We start from the raw sequence: 23,166 nt of genomic DNA on the forward strand, positions 1-23,166 counted from the left end.
CAACACCCCCAAGTCCTTCTCCACAGGGCCACTCTGAATCTCTTCTCTGCCAAACCTGTAGTTGTGCCTGGGATTGCTCCGACCCAGGAGTAGGACCTTGCACTTGGCATGGTTAAACTTCATAAGAGTGGCATCAGCCCACCTCACAAGCGTGTCAAGGTGCCTCTGGGTGGCATTCCTTCCCTCCAGCGTATCAACCGAACCACACAGCTTGGTGTCATCAGCAAACTTGCTGAGGGAGCACTCAATCCCACTGTCCATGTCACTGACAAAGATGTTGAACAAGACTGGTCCCAACACCAATCCCTGAGGGACACCACTCGTTACTGGTCTCCAGCAGGACATTGAGCCTTTGACCACAACTCTTTGTGTGAGGCCATCCAGCCAGTTCTTTATCCACCAAGTGGTCCTCCCATCAAATTGATGTCTCTCCAATTTAGAGACAAGGATGTTGTGTGGGACAATGTCAAACATTTTGCACAAGTCCAGGTAGATGACGTCAACTGCTCTACTCCGTCCATCATTTCCATAGCCCCATCATAGAAGGCCACCAAATTGGTCAGGCAGGATTTCCCCTTAGTGAAGCCATGCTGGCTGTCACCAAGCACCTTGTTTTTCACATGCCTTAGCATGCCTTCCAGGAGAATGTGCTCCAAGATTTTGCCAGGCACAGAGGTGAGACTGACTTGTCTGTAGTTCCCCGAGTCATCCATTTTCCCCTTCCTGAAAACTGGGGTTATATTTCCCTTTTTCCAGTCATCAGGAACCTCACCTGACTGCCATGATTTTTCAAACATGATGGACAGTGGCTTAGGAACTTCATTCACCAGCTCCATCAGGACTCACAAATGGATTTCTCCATTTCTCATGGACATGTGTACATTCAGGTTCTTAAGATGGTCTCAAACCAGATCCTCTCCTACAGTGGACCCAAGGTCTTAATTCTCACAGTGCCTGCATCTGTCTTCCACGACTTGGGCGGCGTGCTCATAGCATTTGCCAGTGAAGACCGAGGCAAAGAAGTCATTAAGAACCTCAGCCTTCTCCAAATCCAGGGCAGCCAGTTGTCCTGATAGCTTCTGGAGAGGGCCCACATTGTTCCTAGTCTTTCTTTTTTTTGCTACATACCTACAGAATCCCTTCCTGTTATCCTTAACGTCCCTAGCCAAGTTTAATTCCAACTGGGCCTTAGCTTTCCTAACCTGGTCCCTAGATTTCCGGACAACATCCCTGTTTTCTTCCCAGGCTGCCTGTCCTTGCTTCCACCTTTTATAAACCTATTTTTCCCCTCTTAAGTTTCCTCAGCAGCTCCTTCTCCATCCAAGGAGGTCTCCTGGCCCTCCTGCTCACTTCCTTCTAGTCAGGATGCAACACTCCTGAGCTGCAGTAGGTGATCCTTGAATATCAACCAGCAGTATTGGGTACCCCTGCCCTCTACGGCTATATCCCATGGAACCTTACTAAGCAGGGTCCTGAAGAGGCCGAAGTCTGCTCTCTTGAAGTTCATGGCGGTGAGATTGCTGCATGCTCTTCTCACTGTCCTGAGGATCTCAAACCCAACCATCTCATGATCGCTACAACCAAGGCTGCCCTGGAGTGTTACATTTCCAACCAGCCCCTCGCTGTTGGTGAGCAGGAGGTCAAGCAGGGCACCTCTCGTTGTCGGCTCCTCTATCACTTGCAGAAGGAATTTGTCTTCCACACAGTTGAGGAACCTCCTGGATTGCTCATGCCAGGCTGCATCATCCCTCCAACAGATATCAGGGTGGTTGAGGTCTCCCATAAGGACAAGGGCCTGCGAGCATGAGGCTGTTCCTGTCTATCTATACAGCGCTTCATCCACAGAGTCCTCTTGATCAGGTGCTCTGTAACAGGTCCTCACAGTAATGTCTCCCATCACTGTTCTCCCTTTAACCCTGACCCACAAAACCTGTCCCCAGACAGAGTTCCATACTCTCCAGCCTATCCCTAACATAAAGGGCAACTCCCCCTCCCCATCTGCTGGGCCTGTCTTTTCTAAAGAGCCTGTAACCTCCAACACTCTAGTCATAGGAGCCATCCCACCATGTTTCTGTGATACCTATTATATCATATCCCCATAGGCACACATCTCTAATTCCTCTTGTTTGTTCCCCATACTATGGCATTTGCATAGAGGCATCTGAGCTGAGCTCGAAATGAAGCCGGCTCATTGGCTGGAGCGGCTAAAATATCTCTGCATTGCTCCAAGCATTTATTATAGGTGCTGGCAACTAACTGGGAGTGTTGGGATGGAATGATGTACCCCTCCCCCAACACATCTAGTTTAAAGCTTTCTTGACCTGCCTGGCAGGCCTCCTACCAAAACCTCTCTTCCCCTTCATTGTCAGACCAGCTCCATCAGCCCCCAGTACACCTGGCCTCCCAAATTGAGTCCCATGTTCTAGATACCCAAAACCCTGACTACAGCACCACCATTCTAACTATTTATTAACATGCCAAAAACACCTAAGCTTTTTAAGGTCCTCCCCTTTATCCTGGAGAATTGATGAAAAGACTATTTGAGCACCAGAGCCCCTAACCACCTCTCCCAGGGTTCTGTAGTTAATGTTCTTCGCGCTACTGCTGTCTAGTCAGTAGCACCCACATGGACGACTAGAAGTGAGTAATCGTCAGTGGGACTTACTAGATCAGGCAGCCTCTCTGCAACATCCCTGATCCAAGCCCGTGGTAAGCAACACACCTCCCTTAAGACTGGGTCAGGCCAAAAGATGGGTGCCTCTGTGCCTTTCAAAGTAGAGTCCCCTGGTACTACGACCCAACACTTCTTCCTAGCAGCACCAGTAGTGACCTTCTTTACCAGTGCATCAGCCACTTATTCAATGATGCGAGTGTGTTTCCTCATTAGCTCCCTGCAGAACTGCAAAGCTGTTCTGGGTGGGGACATCAGATTTAGGAGGAAGCCCCTTGCCTTTAATTGTCCTCTTCCTCCTTCTTTTGTTGGTTTTTTTTTTTGTTTGTTTGGTTTTTTTGGGTGTTTTTTTTTTTTTTTGTTACTAGTTCCCAGCTTCCTGGGTTAACGGCCTCCTTCTTTCCTGCATGAGCTATGATGGACACTTGAGACCCCCGCACAGTCTGGCCCTGTAGCAAACAGTCCTGCTTCTTCTCAGCTTCCCTGGCATCTTTGAGCCTATTGACAGCGTCCCGCAGCTCAGTCCCTGCTGCACGAGGGCCTCCACCGAGCTCACCGAGTGCAGCCCTGCCCATCGCGCACCCTCCCCTCACCAGACCAGTGCAGGCACCCTCTGCACCCCGAGCGCTGCACTGCAGCCTCCCCTCTCATCGGCTCTGTCTGGGTGCCTACGCTGGCCACCACGGGGCAGCCAGAGCAGAGCTCCCGGCCCTGGCCATGAGGCGAGTGTTCACCATCCCGCTCGCCCGCCTGCACAAACCGCTGCACCACGTCTGCACCCCGTGCTCCCTGGGGCGGGTTTTTACCCACTCAGGGCTGGTGCCGCTGCTCCTGGCTCCGCCCCCTGTGAGTCCCCGCTCGCGTCACGGAGCTGCCGGCTCCGGAGCAAGTCCTGTCGAGGGCTTGAGGCTCCCTCGGTGGCTCCTCCTGCTCCGAGTTGAGGCTCCTGGGCGCTGAGCTTCCCCCTGCTCAGGTGCTGAAGGCGTCCTCCCTTGAGCTACTCACCTCGGCAACGGAGGTGATCAGCAACCTAAATTATTACTCAGCAGAATTCCACAGCAGAGACTTACGTGATGCACACCACAGAAGACCTACCATCCATGCAGAAAAATCCCATTAAACACTAAAAGAATTCAACTGATCTTGCAAATGGTATTAGGCTCTTACAGGGAGCATAATATTTCCTAAAGAAGCATAACAGATTTTAAGTTATCTGCCTAGTTACAGTAATTAAAATTTCAACAACTGTTGAAATAGACAAGTATGTATCCTTATTCCACTGATATCTCTAATATGAAGCCATTTTAACAGACCTTTTTTTTAGTTCAGTAAGCAAATGCTGGTAGATTATTTTAAGAATAAAAGGATTATTGTGAAGGATTATTGTGAAAGCAGCAATTACTTGAAGCAGTAATTGTATCTTCATTACAGGCTTTTATTATTTTGTCTGTACGAGTCTGAATAACAGCATATCAAACCAATAAACTAAGTTCAGGATTATTTGCACTCAAAGTTATTTTACAAGCTATGCACTGGAAAAAATTAACAACTATATTCATTTTATGGCAACAAAGTCGTAGTGACACAGAGGTGCAATGTTGTTACTTGGAATACTAAAGAGCTCTGGAACTTCAGTAAGTACTTATCATATAGACATTCTTCACAATTCAGATAAAACCCACCAGCACTTACTCCATACTGTACATGCCCATTGAAGATACACCCTCAGACCTACCTATTCAGATTTTTAAGCTGTACGTTTTCCTACCAATTTTCTGAAGAACTGTGTTGCTCTTTAAAAACTTTACTGGATTGACAATTTATTACAGAAATTAGTTCTGCTTAACAATGCACATGAGTAATACTTTTGCCAAACTTGAGAACAGTCTTCTTAGGTTAAGAAATAGAATCATAGAATAGTTACAGTTGGAAAGGACCTTAAGATCATCTAGTTCCAATACCCCCACCCCCACCCCCCAAAAAAATATATAATATTAAGGTTAATTTCACATACTAAATTCTTTGGCATTCTGTTAATCAGTAGGTGGTTTTGATCTTCATCTCTCATCCCTCCCTATTCCTATCTTTTTTAAGTCTATCAACTCTAAACAAGAGTATCATATTTAAAAGACAGCACCAATCTGGTAGGAAGCTTATTTTGTCTATTTAGAATAAAACCTGGTATTTCCCAGTAAACGACAAAAGCAGGCTCAGCAAGCTGGTGAAAGACACCTGGTCCTTCTCTTCAGGCACCAACAGCTATCCACTGAAGCAAGACACAATTTTTTTAAGTGGCTTTCATTAGAGGGTTTTGGGGTGGTTTTGCCTGTCACAAAATAGTTTCCAGAAGAACAGGATATACAAAAAATACTGAAGTTAAAGCTATGTTCTCTTACAGGGTTAAACATTTTTCAATTTATACTGCCTTTCAGAGCATACAGACTGTCCATTCGTGTTTTTCTTCCACGACTTTAAACCCCAACTCTAAAACCCATTAGCTGACCTTTATGGCCGTAAGAGGATTTTTCCTAACCCAGGCTCGCAGGCGAAGTCCACAGTGATTTTCCACTGAGTGCTATACCAGACTTTTTTCTCCAATCTATTTCATCCCTCGTACATGGTGATCTAACCGTGTAGATACCTCACGGAAGGGCGCAGATTACAAGTAAACTACTGGTTTTCGGAACTGCAACCTTGAAGCCGCACGGCTTCGGCTTTAGCAGGTATTTGTAGAGGTCAGCTCCGGGCTCTCCGGCCTCTGCAGGCTAGCGGGAGGTCATGTCTGCCGACCCGCTGACCCGGAGCGGGCATCCCGAGCACCACCGATCCACCGCCCCGCGGTCCACCAAGGTAGGCAGCCCAGACGGCCGCGCACCTCCCCGGCCCCCGCCCAGCCCTCCGGGAGCGCGGCGGCCCGGCCGCTGAGAGGACTCCCGCCGGCGGCGGCCATCACCGTGCCAACAAGCCCAGAGGGCCGAGCGGAGCCCGCTGCGCTCCTGTTCCCCTCACGGACACCGGACGCGACCCGCGTTCCCCACCGCCAGCAGGACTTACCCCCTCTTACCGGAGTAGCCGGGAGAACGCACTGTGCGTGGAGCCCGGAGCTAAGACGGGCCGCGGCTAGCTCCGCGGCTCGCTCCGATGCCGAGCCGCCTCCGGGAGCAGCGCTCCGCCGCCAGGTACGCGGCAGTGCAGAAAGCCGCCGTGGTAGAGAAACTGCGCGCCCAGGCTATGGCTCTGCCAGTACCTCCTCACAGGGAGGACCAGACAGACACCAGCCGCAGCAACGCCAGGACGCGCCCCGCACAAAGATGGCTGCGCGCAGCGTCTCCGCCGCTCATATGAGCATTGCCCCGCACAAAGATGGCGGAGTTAGCCTCTCACCCCGCTTTACTCGGTCGTCCGCAGGAGGAGATTGCCCTGTGTAAAGATGGCCGACGCGCACTCCTAACGGAGTGGGTCACCCTCACGTGGCAGCGGTAAGGGCTGCCTCTCGGTCGACCTCAGCCGCTCCTCGGTAGCCCGGAAGCAGATCGCCGGCCGGTCTCTGAGCAGCTGCTGGTGCGGGCAGGGAGGGAGCCGCCCGCGGGGGGCCGTGGCTGCTGCCTGCGGCCCCTGCCCCGGCGCTCGGCAGGTAACCTAGGGCGGCAACTGTGGGGCGGGACTCGGCTCACGGAAGGGCGCGCCCGCCTGTGCCTCGGTGAGAGCGGGGGTTACGGGCCGCGCGGGGCTGGCATCTCGGCTGTGTCCGTCGCCAGCCCGAGGCGCCGCAAGGCTTGGGCGCCCCTACCGCGGTGCCGGGGCTGCAGGGCCTGGGGAGGGGCCGGGCAGAGGTGGCTTTGCCCACAGTGGGACCAGCTGCAGGAGCGGGGTCCGCTATGTCTCTGCGCCCGGCCGGGCCGTGGTTCTTGTCCCGCGGCGGGGAGAGGCTCCTGTCCCGCAGGAAGCAGCTCCGGGCAGCGCAGCCTGGCAGGGTCGGCGGAACGGACATAGCCCGTGGGCAAGGCTGCCGGGGCTCTCGGCGTGCGGGCCCGCCCTCTGCTTTCAGCTCGCTCCGTGCCACGGTTGCGGTCGTGTACGTTACGGACAAAAGCGTAGCATCAGGGAGTAAGGGCGAATGGTCCCTGTTAACGGGGAGATTATGTCAGGGTGTAGTATTTGTTCCTCATTGTGTCTGCAAGCAAAAGGAGTCTTTTGAATGAGGTAAACTTCAGGATGCTCTCAAATCTTTTAACTCCCTTAGCTGGCAAAAGGTTCTTCCAACAGTAGTGAAATGGGATTGTTGTCATGTATGGATTTAGAGAATATAAGAAGTGAGCTTCCAGCTGATAAAAGCAGGCTGAGTTCTCTGTAGATCCTGGTTATACATGCACAGGTGTCTGCACAGAGCAGTGTGAAGGAATGGGGCCTAAACTGAATCAGCAAATTCACTGTCTCCTCATGAAGCACAAATCTCTAGTCAGAAACATCAAACAAGTCATATACATGTTATTTAAGAGATCTGAACTTGTAGAAGAAAGCTATCTGAGCTTTTATTGCATAATTTAGTATATATCCTTTATTTGACAGAGTATTCTGGAGACCACCTGTGACTGTTTTCAAGACAGTGCCACTTAATGAGGTTATGGGAGAGAAGGAGCCATGTCAGAAGAAGCTGTTACTGAGGCACGATTTTCTCTGAAGACGGTAGCCTTACGGGTATTTCATCTTCCCCTTTCTTGGTATCATTCTCTCAACCAGGTAATATATATTATTGAAATATTGTTACTTTTGATGTACATTTAGAAGTTTAATACCTTTAATTGTAATGTTATACTTGCTCTTCTGAGCCTTGTGTGAGTTAGATTTGTACAGAATACATTGATTTTTAGTTTATTTAGAGCATTGAACTGAAGCAGGGTTTTTTTTTCTTTTTCTGCTAATAAACACTTAGTGCATCATCATACATTAGACTGAGGAGGTTGCTTTATCTTCAATGTCAATGTGTCTTCATTTTGCAACAGCACAATAGCTCTCATCAAATCAAATGCCAAAATGCTCAATTTGTCTTTTTTTTTTTTTTGTAGAAGCTTTTAGATATTTAAAAGCTAAACATAACTATCATTAAATATTGAATAATAGTATTGAGTGTGGTCTGAAATACTTTGTAGGTTGCCAGTGGCACACGTCAAATTAATCTGAATGGTAAGTGGCACATTACTGTGTTTATTTGACTTACAGAAAGAGCTTCTTCAAATAAAATGCTAAGGCTCTACTAATCATAGTATTTCCTTTTACAGACGGCCATGAAGCGACTTATTCTTATTTTCTTTCATTGATATTACAGGCTAGTTTTCACTAGCAGCATGAAATGCAGTAACTCAAGTCTAGGTGATGAAGAGTACCTTATGAGCTTAGTTTAAGGCTGACAAAAGCTGTAAGTATTGTGAAGCTGATACTTCTTGTCTGCAGGGAATTATAAAATTTGTCCCTAGAGCACCTTCATGTCAAAGGCAGAGAGGAGGAGCTGTAAGTTGTGTAGTAGAGGTTCAAAGAGAGGTGTTAGTTGCCCATGTGATAGGCAGCTATGTGTATGCCTAACCACATACGTGATAAACAACAGACTGAAATGTCAGAATTACTTGACGAAATATTAAGTCTTCAGTCATATCCCTCATTTCTTGAGGAGTGAACCACATTCTGATGCCATAATACACGGGATGAAAAAAAAAGTTTCTAGCTGCTTATACAGAATATGATTCAGTAGATTTTTTTCTATTCTTTGTATGATGAATCATTGCCAAAGTAACTAAAAGAAAAAAATGTTTATGATTAGGAATGCCAATAATAACTTTTAAAATAGCTATTAGCAGGTCCTAATAAACTTCTGCCTTTAAAACCCATGTCTTTAATCTGACTATTTAATTTTTATTGCAGTAGATGCTTGTAAGCAACAGCTATGTCATTTTTCAGATTTGCATGTAAATGCCTTTCAGAATTTTACATGCATATAAAACCACAATGAGAGTCTCAGCTGCATCTGATAATTTTCTCATTTTTCTGTTTTTACTTTAAAATTCTCACTGCAAGATCACAGATTTCTTTTTTTACATTGCAGCATATTCATGCCCTTTCTAAATATCATGTGCAACTCCGTTATGAGCATCTATTAGCTTTCCTCTACTTAGAGGTTTTCATTTCACTGTTAATTTATTCATGAACATGTTTTTAGGCACAAATTAAAAAAGAATCCATTTGCAGTTCTATGAAACTTTAGTTCTAGCATTTAATTCTATGAACTTTGAAGTTTTAATCTTAGTTATTTGGTTATTAACTCTTTTCTGTGTTTGTGCTGCGTGTGAGGGGTTTCCTTGCAGAGTACAGTGCTAGGTTTTTCAGCCTCAGTAAAGATACAGTACCACTAAGGACAGGGCTCTCAAGTAGTTTTGGCTTGTTGATTGCGAGCTCCATGCGGAGCAAAACTTTCAGTGCTTCTTTTAAATTACACAACTCTGATAGTATTAATCAATTGCACAGCAACTGGTGACTGCCAGAGTGCAGTGGTACTCTGTGTGGCCAGGTCTCCTCTTGTATGAGGAAACATGTTTCAGAAACACCATATTAGCCCCAAGGACTGTTCTCTCCCAGCAGTCTGTTTCTCAAGCAGCATGGATTTCCTAAAGATTTTGGGAATGTGGACTCTCATTTCCAGTTAAATGGCTCTTTTCTTGGTTTTATAACTTGTAACTTTGAATTTTATAAACTTTGTTAATGGCTTTTCATTCCAGTTGCTCATATATGTGGTTCTATATTTACTAATTTAAATGTCTGTAAACCCATGACTGATCTATATCCAAAATAAAATGTAAGAAATAATAAAAGACAAAAAAGCTTCAGAGAAATGTCTTTAAGTACATGATCTTCCCAAATTGAAACACCATGCAAATATTAGCTTTTGTATCTTTACTCTTTTACAGTGCAAGTGATAGCCTGGTTGTGAAGGATGAGTTTCTTCTCAATACTTTTTTTGCTGTCAGAGAATTAATTGAAGCCCTGTATTGTCCTGACATTGAAAATAAATCAATTAAATTTAAAAAAAACATAAATCTGAAAGTTACTTACTTAGATCCCTGTAGTTGCATGGATTTACACCTTATAGTTTTTGGTGCTGCAGTATGACTCTCAGGGCAGCCACTCGCTTTGTCGTGCCAGCCCCTTTGTAAACCCTGTCACCTACTGGCCATCACAAATTTTGAGGAGCAGTTAGTTGTGTCCTTACTCAGTTGCTTCACAGTCTGTGTGAGAGCAGCATCTCTTGTCTCCCTCAGATGAGCTATAGCCTATGTTGAACACTGCCAAGGGAGAGTAGGAAGAAGGTTGGGAATTAAGGGGCATGTACTTCTAATGAAGTCACACTCTTTTTTTCAGCTAAAGCTCTCACCTGGGTTAAAGAAGCTTTTCACGGTAACAGCAGTGAGTGCGATATCTGTTATTTTTCTGGCCCATCACTTTAAAAGAAGACGTGGAAAGAAAAACAAGAAAGTGCCAGCATGGGAACCAAGTCATCTGGTACTAGAGTGTACTAAAGCAGCTGCATCAGAAAAAGGTACATGAAGGAACGCGCAAGTATTCTTTTTTTCTTGGAGGGGAGGAAAAGGGGCGTGAGGGGAGCGGTGTGCATAACTCTGTAGTAGTAAAACAAACTATTTTCATTTAATGATGAGTAGGTTTGAATTGTTAAAGTAGAAAATGTGCAAATTAGGAGCAAAATTACAGGGTCTTAAAGTAAGCTGGTCTTGTTCTCAAAGGTGAAGCTTTAGTCATGAATTTGAATTAAAACTTCTTCTATTGGTAGTGTATTAACAGTCCAGTTTGCCATCTTGTGGATATACCTCAATACTGAGAAAAGCAAATTTAATTTTTTACAAGATGGGAAAATAAATGTGCTCAAATGCATGGTTATTGTTACAGATATTGACTGTTGTAATTTATAGTTTCTCACGTAGAAGTGTAAATAAAAGAATAATTGTTGCTTGCTTCTAAACTGTATTTTGTTGAAAAGAGTAAATGCAATTCTTAATCAATCTTGCTAATGAAAAATATGTTATTTTGAGTTTGCAGCAGCTTTAACATCAGTGTATCTCTTAGGTTCTAGTTGTTCCAGTAGTCGGCAAAACTTGACCCTTTCTCTGAGCTCTGTGAAGGAAAAAGGATCTCAGTCTTGTATCTATGCAAATGGAGGGCTTTTCAGTAAATGCTCTGGTTCAGTTCAAAGCCTGGCCTCGGTAAGCAAAAGCGTTTTAAGGTTCTTCAATGTCTACTAACCTGCACTGAGTATGTACCTAATGGTTTCACTGGGCTGAAACAACTTTCTTGAGCATGCTATGCAGGTGACTAGAGATGGTGAGAAGGCCATTGTACTTACTAGTTAATAAAAACAGCTTCTAGGCAGGTAGCTTGGATATACTGTGCTCTGGCAGGAATGTAGTTTTAAGGACATTCCGTGCAACATCATTTCAAATTTTGTTCATTTTCTTTTTAAGGTTCAGAGTGCCACTTCTTGTCACAGTTGTGCTTGTGGCAATTCGAATTCCTGGGATAAAGCAGATGAAGATGATATTAAGCTTGTCAATATTCCAGTGACCACACCTGAAAATTTGTACTTGATGGGTAAATCATAATAAGAATATTTATTATCTACTAACAGTGAATATAAACTATTTCCTGGGTTTATGGCAAAGTGACACACATTATTAGTGTGGTATCCTTTCACAGTATCCTGTTGGCATGTGTTTAAGAACACTTTCATAAAATAATTATATCTTACTGGATCTAGAGAATAGATACTGTTTTATTCCTGTATTTGTACTAGTAATCCATCCAATTATTTTAAAAATAAATAGGAAAAATACATTGAATGTTGTTGCTTTACTTGTAAACTCCTTTGTCTTATTAAAAAGGCAGTTATATTTTTTCATTTATTTTTTAGACTGGAAATCAGTGTTGTTTTGAAAGCTTACATCTCTGCTATAATCATGCTTATTAGCTACAAAGTTTCCTAATGCTCTAAAATGCGCATACATATGGAAGCTGTGTTGTTTGATGGAACGGAGGTATTTGTAATCTTCCCTAGGTATGGAGCTTTTTGAAGAAGCACTGCGTCGGTGGGAGCAGGCACTAACTTTCCGTAACAGGCAAGTTGAAGATGAAGCAAGTTGTGGTTCCATTAAGTTGGGAGCAGGAGATGCAATTGCAGAAGAAAGTGTAGAAGTGAGTATACTCAATCTATAATCTACTGCTGCTGCCCTAACAATTCGTTCCACTTTGTTACCTGAATCTTTTCAGCTTCTGATTCAATTACCGATACTGAGAACGGATTAAAATTAGTGGTATTGCATTTAAAGGAAATCTGGTTTTGTTCCTTTTGATTTCTTTGGTTGGTTATTTGGAGGAGGGTGGGGGGAGAGAATTAGCATTATTTATTTTTTGGCAATCGCTGTTGCATCAGTGTTTGCTTCTGGATGGTATTAACAAGCTACCAAGTATACTAGTTTTCTCCACAAAACCCCTTGGGTCATCCCTTTGTTTTATGGCTATGTGAGAAGATATCTGCTTAGCAAAGATAAAGGTCTTGGCAAAGATGATCAATTTATGTGTAGTCACAAATGATATGCATGAACTTTATTTATATTACTTTGTTCTTATGAACAAAATGCTAAAAATGCTTTGAAATAAGTGTACACCTGTGTGGCTTTCGTTATTTCTAGTGCATTAAACATCACAGGTAAAGTATTTTAAAATTTAGACGTTATTTCTATTGAACTAAGTAATACAAATGTATGTTTCAAAAAGTGTGTATATTTTGGATGTTGAAGTATTCATCTGTGCCAGTGGCACAGTCTGATCTTTAGAGGCTTAATAGTCTTAGATTTTACAAAGGAATTTTACAGGCTGTAAACAAATAGGAAATATTCTAATGTCTGTGTCTGTGCACTTGCAGGATATCATTAGTGCTGAATTCATCCATAAGCTCGAATCCCTTCTTCAAAGAGCTTACCGTCTTCAGGAGGAGTTTGAAGCCACCCTTGGGGTCTCTGATCCTGCTTCTCTAGCTAATGATATTGGTGAGTACTCCTATTTTTCATTTTTATTGGTTGTAATAATAACTCTTGGGGGGGGGAGAGTCAATGAAATATTGAGTCATCAGAATTTATCGGTAAATGAAGAGAAAAAAAATCAGGGTCTTTACATTATTAGGTAATGTTTGATGCAGTGCTTCTATTTTAGATAAGAATGAATTGAGAGAAAATATTTTTCTTTGTGGCTTGTCAGTATACTTGAGAATTTTCATAATACTTCTCAACTTTCTGAAGGTTGTGACCTGGGTATTTAAATATTAATGCAGTAAGAATATATAACCTTTGAACTGTCAGACTGTATGTACGTACTTTTTTTGTTTGTCATAATTTTTTACAAAAAAAACAACCCCAAAATCAAACCAGAAAGAGTTTGTCTAAAGCTCTTATCCCTAGTGATTGAAATGTATCACAGTTAGGAGCGACTAAAACCAGGATTTTAAATGGCAAGTATGATGAATGATTGCTACAAGACATGCTGATTAAGTACAGATAGTTTGATTATTTTTATTTAGAAAATTGTTTTAAGGTGTTCTTAAAGACTGATACTATTATGCTCTTTCATAATTCAAGATCAAGCATCTGATCTCAAATAACTGTCGGACTTTACAGGCAGAATGTGTTCTGGGGTTAGTTTTAGTCAGTAGTTTTGTTTGTTAGGCTTCAACTTGACTGGCACGAGGTGGCAGCACTCTCATCTTGTAGCCCTCATGTTATCCTGAAATTCCTAAATACAGCTCTAAGTAAGGTAGGAATTAAATTCAGGTCAGAGCTGGCTTTCTGCTTCCAAGCACTGTGGAGCTTGGAAGATTTAATACAGAGGATGGTTTTGTTCGAAACAAACAAATGTTCGAAAAACATTTCATCACTCAAAATTTCTCAGATAATTTACTTTCCTGTAGGATATGTCACTGAGTGTAGGGTATGAATGTTTGAAGTAGGATGTTTTTGAGATTGACAGTTTTTCGGTAGCTGTCCTGAGAGAGAGATGAAAGTACAATTAGGAGAATCCTAGGGGTTGTCGTATCGGTCTGTTCCCTTCCCCCTTGTTTTTTGATTTTTTTTTTTTTTTGTGTGTATTTGGTAACCTAGTTAAAGAAAATGAAAGCTGCTGTCAAGAGACTTTCTGTTGCTAACCCAAAATGTATATGTTCACATGTAATACTTACTTTGTTTCACTTTCTTTTATTTAAAGCTTTGTATTACTCTTTTAGGAAGTATCCTAGTAGTAACTCTGATCACCTTTTTTCCTTTTTGTGTGTGTTCACACATGTGCATGTGTTAGCAACAGTAATGGAAGGATTCAAGAGTCACAAAAATAAGAAAGTCCAAGAGAATTATGAAATCTCAGTGGGCAAATGAAATAGTACTACATTCTTTACTAAGAAATTTTGAAAAATACAAATGACGGTTCTGAGCAGAAACAGAACTGAAGGTGCCTCTGCTCTGTAGGAATGAATATAATTTGTTGCAAAAGAGGCAGCAGCAGCAGCATCTACTAAATCAGAATCAGTAGTCCTGGGTGATTTGTGCCTTAGAGAAGCTAGATAAAGAAAGTAAGAAATCCATCGTTTACTACTTACTGCTCTTGGAAAGTAGAAAATATTCCAAATTGCTAATTTAGTTACAAATCATAAAAAAAAAAAAAAAAAAAACCCAAACAAACAAACCAAAAAAAACACACAAAAAAAACCCAACCAAAAAAAACCAAACCCCTCAACCAAACAAACAAAAACCAACAACTCCAGAACTCCAACAGCCAAGTTAAGCATTGTGCCTGTGAAATAAAGAGAGTTGTTAATTTGCTATGAGTACTGCCAGTTGATAAAGTTTTATGGTAGATAGTTTTTCTTGGACTGTAGGTTTTTGAGAGAGCTACAGTTTGTGGGATTATTATAATAATTGGCTCACTGACATGAACATTTGTTTATACTTCTGTTTACTGTTAAGTGAAGGGTTTGCTTCCTTAGAGGGGAGATGTTTGGTCAAAGGCTGTAATTTTATCAGCTATGTAGTTGATGATAAAGTAGAGCTGGAAATTGATAGAAAAAATTCATTTAGGGCATTAGAAGCACTGAATTTATGAAAAGGCAAGGTAAATAATACTGATCTGAATTATCTGTTTAAATTGTTACAGTCAAATCACATTTGAATCCAGACTAGTACAGATTGTACATAGAGTTGAGAGATCTTGAAAGAAAAATAATAAAGAAACACTCTTGGGATGTGTTAGGAAAATTATGTATTGCAATCAGTCTGTGTTCTCAGCACATTGCTGTAGAAAAAAGACAGTTGCTAATCCTTGGCTTTGTGTAAAGGACAACATCACCATAGAGGCAGAGATACAGTTGTGGGTTTTTGTGGCTTTAAAATGCTGTGTCCAGTTCTATTTGTATTCCAGAAGATATGGAAATACTAGACGGCTCAAAACAAGCCATAAAAATGATCCTTGTTTTGGAAAAACTTAAACATGGTTTGATTGCCTATGACTAGCTCTTTACTGAAGAAAATACTGAGAGGTGACTTACTTGTTTTGATTAGTTACTTACACATGGAAAAGGTATGTGGTGCTGGGGGATTTGTAGACCTTGTTAAAGTTATAACTAGATCCGGTTTCTGGTTGTTCTAGTGTCACAAGTTGAGTGCTGAAGTAAGTTGCCTCTGAACTGTGTTGAGGGTATTTCAGTGTTTTAGACAGGTTTTGGTTTTTTTTTTTTGGTTTTTTTTTTTAATGTTTTTGTTCCTCTATGAGAAGAAGAGATGGACTTGAGGGTAAATTGTCATTGGGGTCTTTCTTGCATATCAGTGTTTCTCCTTAGTACTGCTATTTTTTCTTCTTCAGTGGGCCTTGGCGAGAGCAAGAAAAAGCGTTTGTTGTTCTTAATAGGTTCATAAGTCTTACAGCTTGTCATTAGAGTGCTTATGATGTTTTGCAGTGTTTTTTCAGTTAGACATGACAACACTAGTTTGTGGATTTTTCTTCCATTTTCTCCATCTGAAACACTTGTGGGTAGCCACAGCTGAAGGCACGGCTCTGACAGTTGGGCAAATGCTAAAGTGTTATCAAAAGATTTGCTACGTAAATGTCTGACTGGCACTTCTTATTCAGAAATCGGTCAGGAAAAAAACTTACAAAGGTAAAAATTTTCATCATTTTCTGGTTTTCAGCTATGTAAAGTCTGTCAGACTTCTGAGGCTCTTGAAAATACTCTCTCCTCTGCTTGTCCAGTAGTCACAGATGTTGCTCCCTCCTAACACTATTAAGTGTTATTCTTCCCTGGTCACCATTTCTCTCTGCCTAATCAGATTAAGATCTTAGTGCTGCCATTGATCAATCATACCACAAACTAGCTTTCACTTTATGATCCCACTTACTAATTGAAGTTCGTTGCCAAGATAAACAATTTGCCGAACAGCTTTGAGAAACAGCCTTTGGGAGGAGACTATGGTAACATGCTACATGGGAGAGTCAGGAATGAGTTACCTTATGTGTTGTGGTCTAATTTAGCTTTTGTTTTATTCTTCTGTAAATTAGTACTTCCAAATGCTTTTTTATTTCCTAGTTATATGTAAAGTAAATATTTTCTTTTCTTGATATTTCTAAATATTCAACTTTTAGCAGTGCAGAAGATGCTGGTATTAATAAATACCTTTTTACCCTGTGGGTATAATTCTATTAATAGTAATAATAATGATTATTTGCAATTGTTTTTATTATTTCAACTCTGTAACCTATTGTGGTATCATAAACAATGAATACAGCCCTGGAAAAGAACATTAAATAGGTGAAATAGTGGAACAAAGTTGTGCTCATTGTTGTTGCATTCTCCACTGGACTTTCAGAATTATATAAACCAGCAAGTTAAAATAGGATTTCTATAGCAGAAATATTTCTGGACATGAAATTAAAATAAATATGTAGGGCTGCTGGGTTTTTTTATGCTGCGAAACAACATGGGAAACCTAAGAAACAGGCTTTCCTGAGGCAGGCATAAGCTGGTAGGATCAGGAAGGAGGCAATTGGTAGAAAACCGTGAAACAAATAATATTCATCTTACTATTTCTGAGGGGTTAGAGGGTTAAAAGCTCCCAATACTTTCTGTAGTCTCTCCTTGAAAAAAATTCTCCTTTTTTTTTTCTTCTTTTTAGATCTTTTCTAGCAGACCGAAATGTTAGTCGAGCTAACTTGTGAGGAATGCAGAGTTAGGACAGAAACAATTGCTTTACTTACAAGCAGAATTGCAGGTCAGAGGGGAAAATTCTCAAATTGTAGGGCTCCTTTTCAGTACTGAATTCCTAATACATCGTATTATTATATTATTTTCTACTGCAAAAAGGAATGCTGGCACTCAAACTAATGGTGATTTGTGTACACTGGCCCTTACACTTTTTGGTAATAATAGTAAAACACATGCATTGATAACATTTTTATTTAGAAATATTTACTTTTTATTTTATCTTAATTATACAATTTAAAACAAATGAATTGTTTGGGCTACTGCGGTAAAAGATCTCTCACAAAGGTCTGTGTTGTTGGACGCCTTTGTTGGAAGGTTTGTCTGTTTCTTTTTTTAATTTTCTTCTCACACTCAGAGATATGCCTGGCATTTTGGAGAGAATATGCACAGCCTTTAACCTAGTGACAGAACTCTTTGGAGAACATATTTGTATATTAGAAACCTTTTCTCCAGCTGCTTCTAAAAGGAAGAAAAATCTTTGCATAATCAATGAAATTATTGAAAGCTCATTTTTATGTACTTTATTAGACAGACTTTTAGAATGTTTTACTGTCCATGGACGAATATCTGGGGCCTTTCCTTCCTGCCTCTGAAATGTAATATACTCAAACTAAAATTTTTTCATGAACATTTTATTTGGTTATGCACAAGAAGTGTTTGTGCTTCTAATTGCCAGGCTCCAATGAGAAGGTGAGCAATTCATAATAATTCAGATAGGTATGCTCTAGTAGTACATACTATAAAATAATTTCAAAGTCACATAACTTTTTATGATAGCTTGATAAATTTTGCTTGCTTTGTGATCTTTGAAGATAAATGTGCATTAAATGATTTCTTCATTTCTTAGAGAAGGGCAAAACATTTTTCTAGTGGCTGAAACAGAATTAAAATCAAAACAAAAGGAAACAATAACTTTTTCTCTAAGTGTGGAAATAAATTCATCCCAAGAAATGCTCTCATAAAGGAAAGAAAACAATATTACTAAGCCTGAGGAAAAGTCCAGGAAAATTACCCCAATTCTATTTTTAAAAAGTCAATATGTATTTTGAACATGATTTAGCTATTACAGTTTGTGGAAGTTCAGTAACTGCAGAAGCTTACTGCATTTTACTGTGAGGCGTCTTGCAACTTATTGCCACAATCCCTTATTTTTGGCTTACCATAGATACTCAAAGGGTAGATATTTGAACTGGATAGTATGTCTTCTATAAATAATATTTAAGACTTTCTTATAAAGGCATATTTGTCCAATATTAGTAGCACTTCCTTTCTAAATTGTCTTCAGCAAAATTCTTTACTGAAAAGCATCTATGCAATGTTGGATAGTTGAGTTAAGACTGGTAGTTAAAAGGTCAATTTAAAACTGTAAATAAAAATATATCTGCAAATGTTGTGTCTATGAAAAGATTATAATGCTTGGCTTTCTAAGTCATAATCTCTAATTTTGTCAATACAATACCAAACCCACAAAATAGCTTTGCGTGGACCTGCAGTTAAGTTACTTGTACTGAAACAGATTAGTATTTGATGATCTGTATTTTTATGTTGGTATTTGATAAACTGGAGTGTATGTTTTTGTCTAGTTTAAATGCTGATGCTTAGGTGCCATTTCATTGTGAAGCAGATTAGTTGATATCTTTTCAGCAGGGCTCAAGATAATCTATTTCACTGTGCACAGAACCAGCACTGGAGAACTCAAGGTTGCTTATTGTGTGTTAGCTGTTGATAAAAATTTACAAAAGCACTTTTGATAAGATCAGAAAGAGAGTATGTTTCTGATTTGTGAGCACCCTTGTTTGTATTTGCCCAACAGCTTTCCTCTTGGATTCCACTGTGCAGGCTATTTATACACCTTTTTGCTTTTCCTTAAATGGCATCCCTGAAACCTATCTTCTTTCTGTCCACACCAAAACTCCTGTTTAAGCCCTTGTCTCTCTCACTTCTTGACTCATGCCATGTTCTCATGTCTTGCCTTGTCAATTTAAAACTTGCTTCTCTCACATGGACTTAACTGTTATGTATAAAAATCACCTTTGCTTATTTTACTGACCGGATTATTCCTTAAGCTGTTTCTCTCGCTCAGGAGCTTCTCTTAATATGAAATACTAGCTCGTTTTAGCTCTGAAGTAGCTTGCATGCTGTAATTCATAATTCATTGTGGCTCAATTCGGAATTGAGCCACAATCCACCTACTTGATTTAATTTCCCATACTGTGCAGTTAGCTGTTCCTGTACTTCCCTGCTTAATCTTCCTAACACAAAGTCCCTCTATTTCTCAACTGTTTCTGCTCATTCCTTACAACAGGTGAGCAGTCATCTCTCCCCATGTCTCTTGGTGTGAGCTTCCTTGTTCCACGTACTTACTTGGGCAAACTCTTCATTACTTCATCCCTCTTTTTCCTTTCTTCTCTGCCCATCAATTTTAAATCACTGATAAAAAGGGGGAAATATAATGAAGTTGATCCATTTCCTTACATGAGTGAGGAACATCTGCACAGCAGTTTATGCAGTTAGTGTCCCACAATACTACTCAAGTAGGACTAGGTAATGCATGCTTTTTATCTGTGTGCTTATCACTTAGCCCACAACAGTAAACACACAGGTTTAACACTATTTTAAAACATACAGTTTGAGTGTTCCTTTTGCATTTCTTTTGTTGGCCATTCTGATGGTTAGTTTTAGTCAGGAGCTTCTCGTTTTTTAAAAAACCTGCTAGAAAAAGTCCACATATTTCCACATATTTACCTTCTTTTAGTGTAAAGTAAAGGGATCATTTTCCACACATCTCAGGGCTTGATCTAATAACTTCTTGCCTTCATTTTGAACACTTTTCAAAAGTCATGTGTGGAATAAGTGGAAACATCCTCCCTTTTGCATGTTCTTATCATGGAATCATAGAATGGTTAGGGTTAGAAAGGACCTTAAGATGATTTTGTTCCAATCTGGTATATTCTTAACAAGTTACAGTTTACAAAACTTTTTTTCCTACTAAAAATGATGTATATATACTTAATTTCTATGTGTTTATGTATATTGTATTATACACTCACCTTCAATGTGTTTATATACATTGTGAGTATAAATGTTCCAGAGGCAGGAAAAGTTCATACCAGGCAGATGGCAAGTCAAGAGGGCACGGTAAGTGCTTATTTTCCTGGCTGAGTATCACAGCGTGAGGTTATATAAACTGATGATCAAGAACATGTTTTGGCCCATGGAACTAATTCCTGTTTTAGAGCTTCTACTAAAACAATTTATTCTTGCATTAAGGTCCGTTTTTGAGAGGCTTGACTGAAACATTCTTGGGCAAGATGAAGGTGGGAGAGCCAAAATAGGGTGGGGGAGATACAGACAGTAATAGTTTTGAGTTGGAGACTTCAAAGGTAATCAGCTCTCATAGCTTGGTAGTTTAACCTTGAAAGTGGAGAAATTGAGCTTTTCCAATTGCTTTTGAGTGCATTATCTCAATAGAATAATGACAGAATTGCATGAAATCAGCAAATGTAGGTCTATATACACAGCAGTTCCTTTATCAATTCAGTAATTCAGTTAGGACTAAAATAGATAAACTTCTTTCTGCAATTTATTTTCACAGGCTTAAAATGAAAACATTGTGTCTCTGTGCATGCATGCAAAAGCTAACTCTTCTTAACTGATGTGTCTGCTATGTTTAAATCTTGCTGCCATTTAAGTCAAAGGCTCTGACTCATCAGCCTGGCATAAATGGTCATAGTGTATCCACATAACACTGTCCAGCGATTACTGTTTACTGGGCTTGTTATTTAGCACTAGCCATACCCCATCCTTACAGCAATACACATTTATTCACCAGGCATATAGTTAATGGTTTAATTATTTACCCTATAGCTGGGAGGCTCGAGTAGCTTGTGAAAGCATTTTATTCCTAAAGGCCTTTTTGTATCGTAATTTTCTTAAACCCTAGTTTCAGCTTGAAATGTTTCAAAGTTGAAACCGTATGTGGAAGTAAATCAATTTTTGTGCAAAGTTACAGCAAAGGGTTCTGTGAAAAATAACAACAGAGGAAGTAAAATTCATTATTTTTGTGTCATTTTTCTCTCATGCATATGTTTATGCAGTTAATAAACCTGTTACAAAAAAAATACCTGGGTTTAAGATGTGCTTTATTTTGCTTTTGATGGCTCAAGCTAAACTTTTTAATAAATTACTGTCAACTCTCTTAATTCTTTGTGGCATATCTGGTCTGTGCACTGTGTCCCACCTTACCTAATAATCGCGCTTATAGCAAAGTGCTGTAGTGTAGCTGATTCAAGAGCACATGTCAATCACACCAGGCTTTATTCTGTCTACTGCTATTTAAAGCTGCCCTTGTTCTACATGCAGACATGCTGCAAGTATTTAAAGGTAAACATATAATTTCCAGAGAGCCTAAATTATGTGCATTCTGTATTATCCAAGCTTTGCTTTCTTTTACTTTAATTTATCACAGATAACCAATATATTGACTAGAAAGCAACTTTAACTACATTAGTTTGAGTAGCTGCTTAGCGGTATCAAGCTATCTTTCAGGATCAGGTTGTACTAACCGTTGCTTCCATTATAATTTGAGTATTAATACATGTAATTCAAATATTAATAAATACTAATGTATTTAGCAACCTTATAGTGTTATTAATTTGGGGGGTTTTAATGTAAGTTTAGTAACTGGTACTGTTTAGTAGGCTAAAAATCCAGAGGAAGAACTTTTCATTCAATACAACTTTATAAGGATTCTTATCTCTTTCTTTCCTGCTCTGGGGGGCAAGTGGAATGCAAGCAGGCCCCAATCAGTAGGGCACTTAAGATATTCTTTAAGTCTTATTGTTTAAAGTTAAGCATGTGTCTTGCTAATTTAGGTTCCTAAGCTGTATGCTGTGTGCAGCTGGGTTTGCAGAAGCTAGTCACATTCCTAAGAGTTTCACTGGAGTCTGCAGAATTCCATAGAACAGTTCTGCCCTGAAATTCAAGTGAAGACTATTATTATGCTGTCCATGCAGAGTTTGCCTATGTCAAATATGCTAGATGCTTCATTCTGAATACAGAATGCAAATGTTAGTCTAAATCAAATATATGTATTTGCATCTTTTGATCTTTTTTTTTTTTTTTTTATTGAGGGTCACCAGTTAAGTAGTTGTTCTGTCTATCTGTTAATTCCAGCGATAGAAAGGTATTGATCTTTTCTGATACTGTCTTCATACGTATAAGTGGAATTGCCAACTGGTAAGCAGTGTATGGTTGTTTTTATTAAAGGAAAAAAAAATGAATATATGCGTTCCTTTTGTCAGTCTGTCTCACATGCTTTGAAATGTCAACATCCCTGAAGGATAATAACACTGGCTAAAGAAAAACATTTCTAGCAATCTCGTATTTAAAATCTTACTTTGAAGAGAGCATGTTGGATGGTCCCATACCCTTGTGCTATATCCAGCAAAATAGTGTATATGCTGGCATACTGAACTGTTTACTCTTTCCTTCTTTTTTTAATATTAAAAAAAATAGGAAACTTTATAAAGCAGCAAGTTTAAGGAACAGAGCAACAGTTGCTGGCTCTTCTTGTCCTTTTTCATTACTGTATGTGTCTGATCTTCTGTGAATACACACATAGTGGGAAAACTTAAGAAGGTGGCAGTGAACTGCCTTGGAAAGAAGCAAGGGATACTGCTAGTAATACACTTGCCTCTACATCTTGCTTTAAGTACCCACTGATTTCAGTAGATGTGCACAGGTATAGTAGAACTGAAGCCAAAGAGATAAATTCACTTTTGAGACTCAAATCTGGTGAGAAGACTTCTGTAACCTGCTTGTGGAGGCCTCTGGCTTAGGAAGGGTGTTAAAGGAGCTAATTCTAGATTTATCAGCTTCAAAGTTAGCCTTGTGCTTCCTTCTCTTGTAAATATGACATTGCATTTTGAATCTGCTCTGCATCACAATGAGTTAACATACTGTCACACTGAATGTGGTTGAACAGACTATTCCATTGTCACTAGAAAGTGTCTGAGCAAAAATAGCGGTAGGTTGCCCTTGTTTTTAGGATGTGAAGAACTAAGAAAAGGCGGTGACGTTCAAATCTGATGACTAAGGTATCTGGCAGCCTTCATAGTGCCATGATATAAATCCCCAGTGG

The 23,166-nt window shown here is 40.3% G+C and overlaps 2 protein-coding genes across 8 annotated transcripts in view; one reads left to right on the top strand and one right to left on the bottom strand.

Moving 5' to 3' along the window:
* USP33 (ubiquitin specific peptidase 33) overlaps positions 1 to 6,267 on the bottom strand; it is a 48,791-nt gene extending 42,524 nt beyond the window's left edge. Inside the window, exon 1 of one of the 4 annotated variants that reach the window (XM_065673622.1) lies at positions 5,736 to 6,199. The gene's annotated coding sequence lies outside the window, so the exon portion shown is untranslated. Of the gene's footprint in view, positions 1 to 5,725 lie in introns of all 4 variants that reach the window. The other 3 variants (XM_065673621.1, XM_065673623.1, XM_065673624.1) reach the window with 3 other exon arrangements.
* Positions 6,087 to 23,166, top strand: part of MIGA1 (mitoguardin 1) — a 42,094-nt gene continuing 25,014 nt past the window's right edge. Inside the window, exons 1-7 of one of the 4 annotated variants that reach the window (XM_065673627.1) lie at positions 6,087 to 6,150; positions 7,241 to 7,411; positions 10,079 to 10,256; positions 10,799 to 10,935; positions 11,194 to 11,320; positions 11,784 to 11,920; positions 12,651 to 12,774. In XM_065673627.1, the coding sequence (XP_065529699.1) occupies positions 7,313 to 7,411; positions 10,079 to 10,256; positions 10,799 to 10,935; positions 11,194 to 11,320; positions 11,784 to 11,920; positions 12,651 to 12,774 (802 nt within the window). In that variant the 5' untranslated portion in view covers positions 6,087 to 6,150; positions 7,241 to 7,312. The other 3 variants (XM_065673626.1, XM_065673625.1, XM_065673628.1) reach the window with 3 other exon arrangements.

Source organism: Lathamus discolor, chromosome 3 (genome assembly GCF_037157495.1).
Source record: "Lathamus discolor isolate bLatDis1 chromosome 3, bLatDis1.hap1, whole genome shotgun sequence".
Lineage (NCBI taxonomy): Eukaryota > Metazoa > Chordata > Aves > Psittaciformes > Psittacidae > Lathamus > Lathamus discolor.